Source organism: Lupinus angustifolius, unplaced genomic scaffold, assembly GCF_001865875.1.
Source record: "Lupinus angustifolius cultivar Tanjil unplaced genomic scaffold, LupAngTanjil_v1.0 Scaffold_19_69, whole genome shotgun sequence".
Lineage (NCBI taxonomy): Eukaryota > Viridiplantae > Streptophyta > Magnoliopsida > Fabales > Fabaceae > Lupinus > Lupinus angustifolius.
Window position 1 is genome coordinate 71,563 of NW_017719357.1, and position 14,775 is coordinate 86,337.

Genomic DNA, 14,775 nt, shown 5'->3' on the forward strand with positions numbered 1-14,775 from the left:
AATTTACATGTGTTGTTGAAACTTTATATTACTGTTTTGGTACTACCAAGGGTATCTCCTTACCTTTCCAGTAAGGAAATATTCTTTTTCGGGGTATGTGATTGCTCCTTCTAACAAGTGTCACTCTCAGGAATCTAGTAGAGTCTTATCAGTTATCACTCTAGAACAATGCATTGTTGAAACTTTTGTTTGATCATGACCTTTTTATTCTTTATTCTCATGCTTCCATCTTTAGGGATGATTAACAAAAACAAGTTGTTTTATGCTAACAAAGCATTAAACCTCAGTTACTATTTTTCTACTTAAAAATATTATTAGTTTTATGGTAAGAGAAGTGTGGGCCTTGTATCTTAGAAAAGAGATGAGAGAGTAATGATCATTGAAGGATGGCATATGAAATTCCAAACAATAGAAAATCCTTGTAAGTGGCAAAATGTCAAAAGTTTGATTCTTGAGAACGACATTTATTGGGAAAGATAGTCACATATACTGAAAGGAATTAGTACATTTCCACTTAAACAATAGCTTTGTTAGAATGAATGTAAGTCAAATATTTTATTCCTAAGAGCGACATTATTGGGAGGATAATCATATACTCCAAAAATGATTAGCCCCTTATCCATAGGGTGAGAGGATACCTGTTAGTACAAAAAAAAAACAACGTAAAATCGGTTTACTTTTTCACTTAAATCATAGCTTTGTCAAGATGAATGTCACACCTAATCCCCACTAGGAAACGCCAATTTATTAAGAAACTGGTTTAAGAACAAAAAAAATGTGTTATTGTCAACTTGTCTCAGTATTATACGCTTATTCTTAAAATCATTTCCCATAATGCATGCCTTCTTTCCAAAAATCTAATGAAGTTGCTATAACAACAAAATATGTAGATTCAGTATGCAAATAACCTAAAACAAATTTGTGGTCTATTATATTTACTAATGTATTAACTTTACCAACTAATTTGAATTTTGTGCACTCGAGTCAACTAAAATCGATTTTACCTATAAACTCATGAAATCGTGGGAAGTGAATTTATCATCACACTACAATAATATTCTCATCTAACTTGTTCTGGTTGTCCTTTCTTATAGCTCCATAATCACTAATTCTTGGCCATGACATTCCATCCTAATGCATTAACACAATGCACCAAGGGGAAGAGTAATTTCCTCAATCATTGCATTTCTACTTATAAACAGGCTATAAATAAGTCATAAGCTTAATGAGAAGGGCTGAAAATGACTTCAAAGAAACTTAATTGTGTAATCATTGTTTTGTTCATATATTTGTGAGTCAAAATTCTCATTCTGAGATGCAGGTTGGGTTTTACACCTACTCATGTGGCATGGTTGAGTTCATAGTAAAGAATGGGGTCAGAAAAGATTATAATAGGAATCCTGGAATTGCTGCAGGGCTTGTAAGAATGCATTTTCATGATTGCTTTACCTTTAATTTTTAGAGGAAGAAGGGAGACAAGAAAACCATAGGTGAAACGATTAGGAAAGATCAATGCTTTGTCAATGAATATGATTTATGACAGATCATTGTGGTGTCGTTCGATCTATGTAGCTGAATGAAATTATGGCTTAGTTGTTATACCTTTAATTTCTAGTAGAGTTTAGGTTCTTTTTCTTTAGCTAGCCACTCAACTTCCTCAAAGTTACCACACCAAGCATTGAAAATAGAAGTTACTATGCTAGGTAGTTGATCAATATTTGTAACACTACCAAATAGAGCTCATTGTTGGAAATTATAGTAGGACTATAGGAAAATACAAATAGGTTTAGCTAGTGTTTCCTACAAAACGGTACAGAGTAAAACACACGAGTTCGAAGGATAGAATGATAAAAATCAAACAACTTGATTCCACTTGAAGGGTGGAAGTGGAACCAAAGAGAACTGAACAAATGCTACCTTAATGTGATACCATTAAGGTTAACCACTTTGTTAATTTTAGGGCTGTGATGCATATGTGCTTCTTGATTCCACTCCTCGAACACAGCAGATAAAGACACTGTTGAAGAGGCAATGTCCACAAGGGAACACAAACCAAAACTGATGGTTCCAATGGATCCTTCCAGCCCTGGAACTCTAGATCTTGGCAAACCGTGGCTTGTTCATATCTAACCAAACTCTCTTAACTAACACTGAAATGACTAGTACGAAGATACCTGTGGGAAACAAAAAAAAAAAACAGCTAAACTAGTGCATCAAAATGGAAAGGATCCTTACCTATGGGCAACCAAATTGGCTGATGCAATGGATAAGATGGGTCAAATTGGTGTCTTGACAAGCATGAAGTGAAGGATTAAAGTACGTACACCACTAGAGATGTCCAAATTCTATGTCATGCTTCCATCTGGTTTTGTTTGCATTCAATGCAGGCTTATTTGCTTTGGTTTCTTTTGTTTTTTCTTCTACTGTATGATTCGTAATTTGGTATCATCTGTAGGTGAATTAGTCCTTTGTTTTTCAATGAAATTGAAAGCTTTTGTCACATGCAGCAATTATTTGATCATTTTATCCTAGTCATTTCTATTTGCAGAACTGCAATGTTATTAAAATCACAAGGCGTTGCTATCAACAGAATTCATTTTTTCTTAAGTTGGACATCCTTGAAGACTAATGGCGTATGTTCACGTTCATACTAACCTATACATTTCAACAGAATTAAATTACTTTTTCTCACTTTAGTTACGAACATATCACCTTATACCCCAAAACATGAAAATAAAATCAAATAATCTCAACACCAATTTAACAAAATTATAGATATCTGGCACATATTAAAGCTCATCCAGGCTAAACCCATACTATCTATCTGGCGCAAAGAAACAGAGCTCACAGAAGGCTGATTAAAAGTAAAAACAAATAAACAATAATGTAATCAATGTTATGTAGTACCACAGGTTTTAAGAGAGCAACAAAAGAAAAAATTAAACCCAACCATATGGACCATCAGGGTAGAAAGACTAGAGTAACTTGGGGATAGCAATACTTCCAAAATCATCCTGAAAAAGATAAAGGTAGAACATGAGGCCTAATTAAGTGGTGAGCTCCATGATTGCACCAACAATGTCCCCATCGTGAGTCTTGAGAGCCTTAACGGCCTTGCTTCTTGACACTCCTGCCTGTGTCATGACCAAATCAATGTCGTGGGGAGCCACACCAGTTTCATCAACCTCCTCTTCTTCCTCATCAGGAAGTGCTCCTGCAGCACCATGATCTGGGTTTGTCTTTGGTGCTTGAATATCTGGAATCCTGAACTGCTGAGCAGCTTGGTTCTGCAGCTGAGAGCTCAAGTCCTCTATCTTTGCCTCCCCAAATATGACGTAGGTCTCAGAATTTGGACTCTTGAAGACATCGGGCTTTGAGATGAAAAAGAGAACCTAAAGCATAAAATTGTTATTAGAGGTCACTCATCTTCAAGATAAATCACACAACAATATAAAATGAAAACTAAAGGTTCCACCCTATAATGATAAGCAGTATATTGAAAAATGACCGGCAAAGTGATCAGATGGATAAATTGAATATATGTGACCTGTTCATCCATTACGCAGAGACTGCTGAAGGGGCAGTCATAAAGTCCCAAAACATTCAAATGGCACAAATGCAGCCCACAACAATTAAATAAAGAAACCCACAGATTTTTGTTTTCACTACCAAAAATTAGAACAATGGAAAAGTTCACAAAGTGTAGTATGAAAATATGGAGGTCACCAGATAGGAGCGAAAGACTATTAAAAATTAACAATCACGGATAAATCATCTGAACTATGCATTTCAAATGATGGCCTTCCACTGCAACTATCAAACAAAACAATAAAATGTAAATATAAAAGTTCTGATTCATAAAAAATGTGTGTGTGTGGGGGATAAGGAGCACAGCTGGTAATATCAATCTGCAAATTTAAAAAAGAAAAACTCAGAAGGAAGGTAGTAGTTAATACTAATAGCAATCACGAATTATCATACATTACATATTTACCATATCTTTCGCCACCGACAAAACAATAAAATGAAGATCCAAAAAAATAAAGCTAACACCTCCCTCTACATGGTTAAAAAGAGACATTTAAAAGAGTGAATTTGTGCAGACAAGACTGAGAGATGACTCACATTTTTTGTTCTCTTGATTGTGACCCTACTAATCCCAGTTACAGGTTTTAGTCCCAGCTTCAACATTGCCTTTCGACTCTTCTTCTCACTTCTGCTTTGTTTTGAACCCTCAGTACCATCTGCATCTCAAAGTACAATAAAACAGATCAACAGACATCAAGGGGAAGGTTAAAATAAGAGCGTGAATGAATAAGATGTTGCAAATGAAGACATGTTATAAAGAACATGTATACTTTGTATTCCCTCTAGGAAAAGCACCGTAATATAATCCTAATTCATAACTTTGATGTCACTGACTGATTTGCTAATAAGCCCAATATTGACAATATAGAAATAGAACACAACTTTTCTATTCAAAGTTAAAACACAAAACTGTGCAAGTCTTTAGTAGTGAGCACAGAAAGTATTAGCTGAATCGAAATTAACACATCAAGTTAATTACCGATTAGAAGAATCCCTTCCACTATATAATGGTGGTCTACAACAGAGCTCAAACTTTACAAGTATCCCGCTCTCTTCCCAAAGGTCATTTAGATGAAAGTCTTCACTAGTGTTTTCACATAGAATATTCTTGGTCTCCAATCCATCTACCTTTAGCTATTGGGCTATCGTTTATCTCTTCGTGTTGGGGATCCAATCCATTTACCTGTAGCCCATTTTCTGTAATGTTATTAAGTCCTAACTATTTTTTCTAATTACCACATACAAATTGAACTATTAAGATATCAAGTCTACACCTGCATTTCTTCTCCCCCGATTTAGACCTCAAAAAACCTAACCATAGCTGCTCACGGTTTCTACGACTAAATTCAAAATCCACAACATAAATAAAAGGTCACTATGGTTGCTCCTGCATTGTTAAGCGTATGTTTGTTTCTCCGCTGAAGAGTTTCCCTCTTCAAATCGAAGAAACAAACACACGCTAAGCAAATGTTTGTGAAATTTGCTTAAATGAAACAGTTACCTATATATATATATATCAAACATATAATATAAATATCAAACATATAATATAAATGAGGGACCTTGAGCGCCATCCTCGTCATCATCATCATCGTCGTCCTCATCATCATCAGCTTCATCCTTATCGTCGTCCTTGACGTCTTCGACGAGAGGAGCATCATCATTTTCCTGAAACAAAAGTAAAATAAGATCATAGAAATCAAGAGACAAAATTTAAGAATAGAAATGGAATGTAATGGGGAAACCTGTGGAAGAGGTTTAGTTTTAAGGGTAGTGTCCTCGGAAGAGAGGATTTGTTGGTCAGTTACGGGCTCGGTGGCTGGTTCAACAATTGGACCTGGAGACATGATCCACTCAACAAATACTCAGCTCTAAGCTACACAGATAGTAATCAGTGAATGAATGAATGAGAGTGATAGGGATAGGGATAGGGATAACGCTTATTCCACTTTCCTCGTGTTTTTTAAGGGTTTTCACATTTCTTGGGCCATCTCATTATTGGGCCTTCTTTACCATCTTTTACTCTCTCCACTTTATTCTCGTTAGTTTTTACTTATTTAATCAACAAACCTCATTAAGCACCTTATAAGTTACTTGATTAAATCATGACTGTAAGTTACGGTTAGTCAAACAAATTTTTTTCTGATTGTAATATATATGTCATGCTGTGTAAAAATTTACATAGTTGTTATACTATCATCATTTATTAGTATTACTTTTTTAAAGAGTCGATGATAATTATATATGAATAATAGATAATACAATAATAATGTATGAATTTCATACACTATCGATGTATCTATATTTTTTCTTATTTTTTATATTGTTATTGCATTATCAACAATTAAAATTTAATAATCATTTTTTTAAATATAAATAGTTATGAATGATTTATTAATTGTGTATAAATTTGTATATTGAGAATATATATATATATATATATATATATAATACTATATTTATAAGATGTGTAAAATAAAATAAACATTTGACTTAAAAGTCATATGTCAGTTGATAGCACAGGCACACACTTAATTCCTTAATATGATCTTAAATTTTCCATTTCTACGTTATTTGTTATTTTTTTAATTTCCCTAACATTTAGGAATCTAAGTCCTCTGAGTGTTCAATGATATAGATTAATGGTGTGAATTTTAAATTATTTTTAATTAAAGTTTATTTTTAAATCATTTTAGATCTCATATTCTAATATTGATCTGTTTAATATTAAAGATGATACACCCAATATTAGCATTAAAAAATTAGTCTCTAACAAGTAAGGTTTATGATGAAAAATTATGTAAAGACGTATTTATATGGAGACAATAATAAAATCTTAAAAACATATTAAAAATTTAACTAATTAGTATTTAGTGATAAATGAAACCATAAAAAAAAACATAAATGCACTTGTTATCCACATAAGACTTGGTAGGTACAATCTCCATACAAGTTTTCCTGAATGTATAGAGTAAATTTTACACGGGGGAGGGTAGAACTCAAGATACATAATATAAGGGGCTAATTCAACTCAGGACACATAATATAAGGGGATAATTCAACTCAAGAAACAATTAATGCAGGCAAAACAATCATGATTCAGTTACTTTCAGGGCAAGGCTGCTAAATGAATAATTCCAAAATTCAGATAAACATATTAGGTGTTATACTTTAAAAACACATATTATGTAGCATATCCATGTGAGTGGAAACTAAGAATCAATTAATATATTAATTTGAACAAAATGTATACTGTTTATACAACAATTTCTACCTCAACAGCCTCTATAACTATAAATCTTTTTACAGGTGTTGTAAGAGACTTCATTTAAGAGGAATAAAATACTGCAGGAATATTTAAGTTTTAAGAATGACATATTTAGTAAATTTTATATGCCTAGAGAGATCACATGTAGGTTGAGGTGTTACACCTATAAATCATAGGTGTTGGATTACACATGATGGACTATATTTTTCATATCTCAAAGCTCAAACATGTTGTCCTGCTACTATTGTTTATCAACAATCTCCAAGGGTGTTATATGAAGATAGGGAATTGCAAATAGTAATGAAAGAGTACATAAGAAGACTTTGCACTTGTCTAGGCAACCTTCCCCGATTTTCATCTCGAGGATAAGGTATTACTCGTCGATCCGGGTATTGATGGGCTGCCAATTATGAGGATATTTCAGAGGAAAAAAGGCGTTTCGGATAAATTGGGAAAAAACTAATGAGTTGTTGAATTTTAGTCCAACCAAGATGACACTTGGCAAGAGATGAATGGTTAGGAAGGTTCTAGAATCCGGGAGGGAGGGAGAGGCAGAGGCAGACAATTCTTCGGGATTTGTGAGGTGACTATTGTTGCATGGAAAATTTACAGATGTGGTGCACCTTGATCGAAAAATTACGGTTTTGGTACACATTTTAGAAAAATTACAAAACTAGTGTAAATTTATAGAAATCGGCAATCCCATTGTCGATTTATGTATTTTTTTCTCTCTCCTCCCCCAAAATCGGCATTGGGGAGGGAGTTTTACTAAAATATATTTTTTTAAACTCCCCCTAAATCGTCAATGGGGAGTTTTATATTTTTTTATTTTTTTTCTCTCCCGTAAATCGGCAACCGGAGAGTTTTTGATTTTTTTTAACTTGTGGGAGTTATATTATTAGTTTTAGGGTTTAATTTTTCAAACGCAAATCCTAACTACACATAACATGATAAATTTTGTCAACCCTAACCCTAATAACAGAACACAATAATGAAAAACACACATAATATTAAATATTATTAGTTTTAAATATTATGTGTGTTTTTCATTATTGTGTTCTATTACTAGGGTTAGACTTGACAAAATTTATCATGTTGTGTATAGTTAGAATTTGTGTTTGAAAAATTAAACCCTAAAACTAATAATATAACTCTCACAAGTTAAAAAAAAATCAAAAACTCTCCGGTTATCAATTTAGGGGAGAGAAAAAAAGTATAAAACTCCCCCATTGACGATTTAGGGGGGAGTTTAAAAAAAAAAAATATTTTAGTAAAACTCCCTCCTCAGTGCCGATTTTGGGGGAGAAGAGAGAAAAAAAAATACATAAATCGAAAATGGGATTGCCGATTTCTATAAATTTACACTAGTTTCGTAATTTTTCTAAAAGGTGCACCAAAACCATAATTTTTCGGTCAAGGTGGACCACATCTGTAAATTTTCCATTGTCCCATGGTAAAATGGAATCATCCCCTCTGACATTTTATTTCTTTATCATGCACTATTCTCTAGTTTTTCTACTTGTACTCTTGCATTTCTAGTATTATCAATACAGATTCTGCACCTGTCTATTTGTTTGTCTTTATCATTTTCTAACATATGGTATCTACCTATCATAAAACCTCAATTCAACAAGCAAATAATTATAGCTAGGTGAAATCCAATTTTATAGTCCAAAATTACTAAGTAAAAATTCAACTGCTGATTCAGTAATTTAACTCCTTGAAAATATCCACCTTTGGTTAGTATTATAATGCATTAAATGATTAAACTACATGTATATAGCATAAAATAGAGTAAAAGATATTGATCTTAAATAACTTTTGGATGTGTCTTTTGATATATCTCCAACATGGACCAATGCCTCTCTCCACGAGTTAGTGCAAACTTACGAGTTTTGAGGATTTCGGCAAACTCGTAGATGAAAGATTTCTGATAAAATGGAAGGTGAAGAGAAGAGGGAAGACAGAATCTTATGAATATATGATAAATGTAAGACACATGTTTATATGACAATTTATCTATGGTCCTCAATTGAAATTTAAAGATTGTGTTTGGTAAATTAATAGAACATGACCAAATAGAATACATTCATCTCAATGCTTATTATAAGCATCCCTTTTTCAGAACAATATACTCACTCAATGCTTATACATTCATCTCTTGGGGGAATGTATAATTGAGTGAAGGGATATGGATACTAAAGTTCTACAGGATTCTCTAAGATTGTAATGCTCATGATCTATCTAAAGTGCCTTTCTATCTAATAATGTGGAAACAGTAGTTGAGGAGAAACTACCATCATTGAGCCTCTTCTGCAATTCCAATTATTTTCTGCATTTTTCTCTGTTCCATCCAGTAACAGCTGCTATCCGCATTACAATGTGGATCCAAAGGTTGGGTCCAATACTTACAAGGGGCCGCCAAATCACATACATAACAGAAACACTGCATTCACCAAAGATTTCACAACCAGTTACTTGCCGGAGCGAAGAACCGAAGATAGAGACACAAATGAACATATCATAGAGAGAACAATTCCAATGATTACCATTTCACAGCAGCTCTCATGAGGAGTTGTACTGAATGGAAATTTAAGACAAAAATGTCTTGAATGAGGATAATCTCTACAAGGTACCTATAAATTTGTCAAAAAAATTTAATCAACACAAGCAAACCTTATAATATGTTCAACAATAGCCCATTTGAGTCCAAACCAAATATTGTGAAGGGAATAAATGTTATGACATTTCTAAATGAAATAGCAGCATAACTAAAACTTCAAAGTTGAAAGGACTATCATCTTCAGTGATAGTAAAACCTAACTGAGATCATCATCATCATCATAATCATCTAATACTTAATTCTCCAAACATTCTATCACAATGCCAAAAGATTAGTTTTTTAAATAAATTTTTAACATACAATCACTGTGAAGGTTATGCATTGATAGGCCAATAAAAAATTACTATGTAACTTATTGAAAAAACTAAGAGTAACATACAAAAAGATATAAACTTTACACAAACTTTCATTATCAAAATTAAACCTTTAAGCTATATACATAAGGGGTTTTATAATAATGAGAAAAAATAGAAAGTATACTTACTGGACCCTTTTCAGCAATAACAGAAAGATCAGCATCATCATCATTGTCATTCAAAGAAGGCTTGAATAATTCAAGTGACACAAAAGGGTCGAAATCCAAAATGAAACAATCATTGGTTTCCTCAAATCGTTTCATATCCTCTTTTCTTTTCAGACATGCAATGAAACTTATGGAAGATGGAGTAACCTCTTTTGGTGAATAAATGTTTAGTTCATTACATTCATAACATTCCTCTTTTTCTGGTGTGAATGATTCTTCTTCATGATTTTTCTCTTTGGGTGAATCAGAGTGAAGTTCTTCTTCAGCACTCTGGTCTTCTTCCATTTCTCTTTTCTCGTTCAGTTCACTCATCCGTAGCTTTTGTTCCTGCGACTGTTCAAAATCTATTGGATTGTTTTATAGGATTCGTTATTAATGGGCTTTTTGTTTGTTTTAATGTTAAGGGTTTAATTTAAATCCTCCCCGCCAACCAGTTAAATACTAAAATAATTACTTATGTAATTATCTCATATCATAATTTTTTAATATTAACTAAAAAATGTTAGACTGGCTTTCATAAAAAAAAGAAAAAGATACAAGTCCTTTGTTTCAACATATAGATCAACACATAGTGCAATTGATCAAACAACTGACTATAAAGCAGTTATATGTGATTTACAATTTGAAATGTTAGTACAAATTCAAATCTTTTTTGAGTTGAAAGTCAAAATATGTAAATATTCAGTAGAATTTATGCAGAGAATGAGACATGAACATTCTTTCACATATATCATTGGTTGAACTTGAATATAATCTTGTATTGCAACTAAGAGAATTAAACTATGATTTCAAGTATCTGTATCCGATCTGGATTCTGAATTGTCACCGGGTTGCAACTCAATAGGTCTCATCCGGTTTGTATTGGCTTCTAGTGGGGGTAGTCCATCACTATCATCATCATTATCATTACTCTTATCCATCTTCTTCTTTTGTTGGAAGGTGGTTCTTTAGTTCGAATCATCTATCCCAGATTTAGAAATTGCAGGCTTGCATGGAGTAATGATAGACAAGGTGAATATATGATACCTTAGATACTTGTACCATTAGAGTCTACCATGTAAAATCTGTTAGAGTTGTGACAGTCGAAAATATAAAGATGCAGTGAAGAAAAGAAAGGTAAACAATGGTAAACTTTTGTATTGATATGATGAAGAACAAATTACAATTATGAAGTATGAAAATAACTATTGATAGCCTCAACTATCAATCCTAGAGAAAGTTCTCTAATTCTCTTTCTATAGCAGAATTCTTAGATACCTATCTCTACCTTCATCATGTGCTAAATACCAACTGATTTCCCTGTTTCCCCTTTGTCTTTTGCCAGCTCAGCCTCCTTCACTCTTTTCCCACCACGTCTCCTCTCATAGACCCTCCAAATCTTGAGCTTACTATTACCAACTTACAAGCCCACATCCCCAACCATGTTTCTATCAAAATCCTAGTCAAACAAACGATTATGATACAATTATTGACATGGGAACCCAATTAAACAAAATCACAAAAGTTAAAGATGGAAACAAGAACACACCATTTTGGAGATTTCTTAAGTGCTCGAACTTGTTGAAAGAAATGATCCATATAATCGAGCAGCTAATTTTTGATTAATCCGTTTGGCCAATGATTTTTGATGACGGGTCTTAATTTGAGAAACACTCATTCATCTATGTCAAACTACACATCACATCGCTTCTTGTCTGCATATTTGGTCATTTGTTGTTGAGCTCGTAGTAGATGAAGCTTTAATTGACCCAAAGCCTCATCCCTTTCTTCTAACTCCAATGCCACGACTGTCACTTTAGTCTCGTTACTGAGGAAATGAAGAATGCTTGGTGGGGGTCGACCATACACCACTACAAAAGGTGTTGTGCCGATGGAGACATGGAAGGTGGTGTTATACCAAAATTCTACCCATAGGATCCAATAGGACCAAGTTTTTGGTTGATCCGATGCAAAACAGTGAAGGTAACTTTCAAGGCACCTGTTGATAACTTTCGTTTGGCCATCCATTTCAGGATGATAAGCAGAGCTCATGCGTAAATGTGTACCTTGCATTTCAAAAAGCTCCATCCAGAAATGGCTGACAAACAATGGATCTCTATCGCTGATAAGTGATTTCAGAATGTCGTGTAATCTCACGACTTCCTTCACAAACAGCTCAGCCACCGATTTTGTAGTATATGGATGTTTTAACAATAAAAAATGAATGTATTTTGAAAGCCTATCCACCACAACCAAAATTGCTTCAAACCCTTTAGACTTAGGGAGACCAGTGACAAAGTCAAGAGATATATCCTCCCACACTACATTCGGAATAGGGAGGGGCTGAAGTAAGCCCCCCGATGTTGTAGCTGCATATTTTTGCCGTTGACAAGTATCACACGCTCTTACGTAATCACGGATCGTCTTTTGCATGCCATGCCAATATAAATTTGAAGCTAACCTCCTATATGTTCTGAGGAAACCCTAATGACCTCCCATAGGGGAAGCATGAAATTCATTCAAGAGTAGAGGAATGGAAGGAGAGGTAGGAGACAATTCCAAACGGCCTTGATAGAACAAAATGCCTTGCTGAACCGAAAAACCCCTTCTTGCAGACGGATCAGCTTGTAGGTCCTCAATTATTTTTTGCATTGAGGCATCATGTCTAACCTCATCCATCAATTTATCTGCATCAATCTAAGTAGGATAAGAGATAAGAGCAGTAAATTCTATCTCATCATGACATTTGGACAGAGCATCAGTGACCTTGTTCTCAGGTCCTGGTTTGTACTTGACTTCGAATTGGTATCCCAACAATTTTGCCAACCAACACTGCTGATCTGGAGAGGAAATGCGTTGCTGTAGAAAATGTTTTAAAACTTTGTGATCCGTATAGACCACAAATGGTCTACCCAATAAATAATGCCTCCAATGTTGAATGGCAAGGACTAAGGCCATTAATTCCTTTTCATACATCGATTTAGCCAAGTTTCCAGCCGACAAGGCTTTGCTGAAATAAGAAATGGGTATTCTATTTTGCATTAAGACAACATCGAAACCCCTCCCAGCTGCATCACATTCAACTTCGAAATGCATTGTGAAATCCGGCAACATTAACACATGAGAGGTAGTTATTCGAATCTTAAGTGTGTTGAAGGCTTCCGAAGTGGCACCACTCCACACAAAATTATTCTTCTTAGTCAATTCGGTTAGTGGTTTAGCAATTTTCCCATAGCCTCGTATGAATTTCCTGTAATATCTCGTGAGGCATAGGAATCCCCGAACTCCTTTAACATTTTTAGGCACTCGCCAATCCACAACACACTGCACCTTCCCCGGATCAACAACCACCCTAGTTCCCGATATAACATGACCCGAATAATCAACATATTCACAACGAAACTTACACTTTGCTTCATTTTCAACAAAATAGTGATTTTGCAGGGTCTCTAACACTTGCTTTAAGTGATGAAGGTGTTCTTCCTCAGTCTTGCTATAAACCAAGACGCTGTCAAAGAATACCAAAACAAAGCTTCGAAGAAAAGGCCTAAAGACTTCATTCATAGTAGCTTGAAATGTTGTTGGGGCATTCATCAATTCGAAAGGAATAATAAGGTATTCATAGTGCCCATTATGTGTTCGGAAAGTGGTCTTGTGAATATCCGCTTCATGGACACGGATTTGATGGTACCCCAACCTTAGATCAATTTTAGAAGAAATAGTCGATCCAAATAATTCATCCAACAACTCATCTACAATGGGAATGGGGTACTTATATGGAATAGTCACTTTGTTCAATGCTCGATAATCAATGCACATACGCCATGAACCATCTTTCTTTTTGACTAGAATCACGGGGCTAGAGAAAGCACTCATACTCGGACGAATCACCCCTGCATTTAATAGCTCTTGAACTTGCTTTTCAGTCTCATCTTTTTATGGTGTGGATACCTATACGGCTTGACACTAACTGGACTAGATTCTACCAATAACTGAATATGATGGACCTACTTCCTCTTCGGGGGTAATCTAATATGTTCCCAAAAAACTGTTGGAAATTGGCTCAACAACCGAGTGACGTCTTGTTGTCCCCCCTTGTCCTCAATACTGTCATTAACACCTTTTTGTATCCACCACCAATCGTCGATTGCCCTTCTACCCGTGTCTTCCAGAAAAGAGTTTAAGAACCCATGTTCCACTAGGTCACAACCTTGACTCAGCAACTTCACCATTGTTCCTTCATACCAGAATTGCATAGTAAGATTTTTCCAATCCATCACTACCTTGCCCAGTGTGCTTAGCTAGGACACTCCCAACACCACATCCAAACCGCCTACTTCCAGAACTGATGTATCAACTTCAAAAGTTTGTGGCCCTAAGTTGATTCATATTCCCTTACAGATTCCCTTGGAGAGTATCGTGTGACCATCTCTAAGCTTGATATTCTTTGCTGTCATTGGAGTAATAGAGAGACCTAGAGCCGTAGTAATGGTGGGAGAGATGAAATTGTGGCTGACCCCACTGTCAATTAGGACCATCACGTTAATCCATGCCAATTTTCCTCCTATCTTCATGGTGAGATATTCTCCCATGCTCCCCATCACCCCAATTAATTTGCATTCTGCTTCTCTGTCATCGTCTTCTTCGGTAACACTGGCCTCAATTGCAATAATCTCATCGTTGTCATCTCCTCTTTCACCTTCACCAAAAATCAGTAATTGAAGAGAGCGTTATGGACATTTGTGTTGTGTTGGATGATATTTTCCCCCACATTTGAGACAAAGTCCCTTTGCC

The 14,775-nt window shown here is 34.8% G+C and overlaps 2 protein-coding genes across 2 annotated transcripts; both read right to left on the reverse strand.

Moving 5' to 3' along the window:
* Positions 1–2,728: 2,728 nt before the first annotated feature.
* On the reverse strand, positions 2,729–5,506 carry LOC109338238 (nascent polypeptide-associated complex subunit alpha-like protein 2). The gene is made up of 4 exons (XM_019575430.1): positions 5,334–5,506; positions 5,151–5,256; positions 4,126–4,244; positions 2,729–3,392 (listed from the first exon to the last, which is right to left on the reverse strand). The coding sequence occupies exons 1-4, from the start codon at positions 5,433–5,435 to the stop codon at positions 3,048–3,050; spliced, it is 672 nt and encodes a 223-aa protein (XP_019430975.1). The 5' UTR covers positions 5,436–5,506; the 3' UTR covers positions 2,729–3,047.
* A 3,595-nt stretch (positions 5,507–9,101) lies between these two features.
* On the reverse strand, positions 9,102–10,301 carry LOC109338239. Its single transcript, XM_019575432.1, has 3 exons — positions 9,964–10,301; positions 9,406–9,492; positions 9,102–9,302 (listed from the first exon to the last, which is right to left on the reverse strand). Exons 1-3 carry the CDS (start codon positions 10,285–10,287, stop codon positions 9,156–9,158), a joined length of 558 nt encoding a protein of 185 aa, XP_019430977.1. The 5' UTR covers positions 10,288–10,301; the 3' UTR covers positions 9,102–9,155.
* Positions 10,302–14,775: the final 4,474 nt, after the last annotated feature.

Bases quoted from the DNA above. Each gene is read 5' to 3' on its own strand.
- LOC109338238 (XM_019575430.1), bottom strand. From the start codon at position 5,435: ATGTCTCCAGGTCCAATTGTTGAACCAGCCACCGAGCCCGTAACTGAC. The intron at 5,257-5,333 runs GTTTCCCCATTA...CTTTTGTTTCAG, and splicing joins AAACTAAACCTCTTCCACAG to GAAAATGATGATGCTCCTCT. The intron at 3,393-4,125 runs GTGAGTCATCTC...TTTATGCTTTAG, and splicing joins CAATCAAGAGAACAAAAAAT to GTTCTCTTTTTCATCTCAAA.
- LOC109338239 (XM_019575432.1), bottom strand. From the start codon at position 10,287: ATGGAAGAAGACCAGAGTGCTGAAGAAGAACTTCACTCTGATTCACCC. The intron at 9,493-9,963 runs GTAAGTATACTT...ACAAATTTATAG, and splicing joins TTATTGCTGAAAAGGGTCCA to GTACCTTGTAGAGATTATCC. The intron at 9,303-9,405 runs GTAATCATTGGA...TGGTGAATGCAG, and splicing joins ATGAGAGCTGCTGTGAAATG to TGTTTCTGTTATGTATGTGA.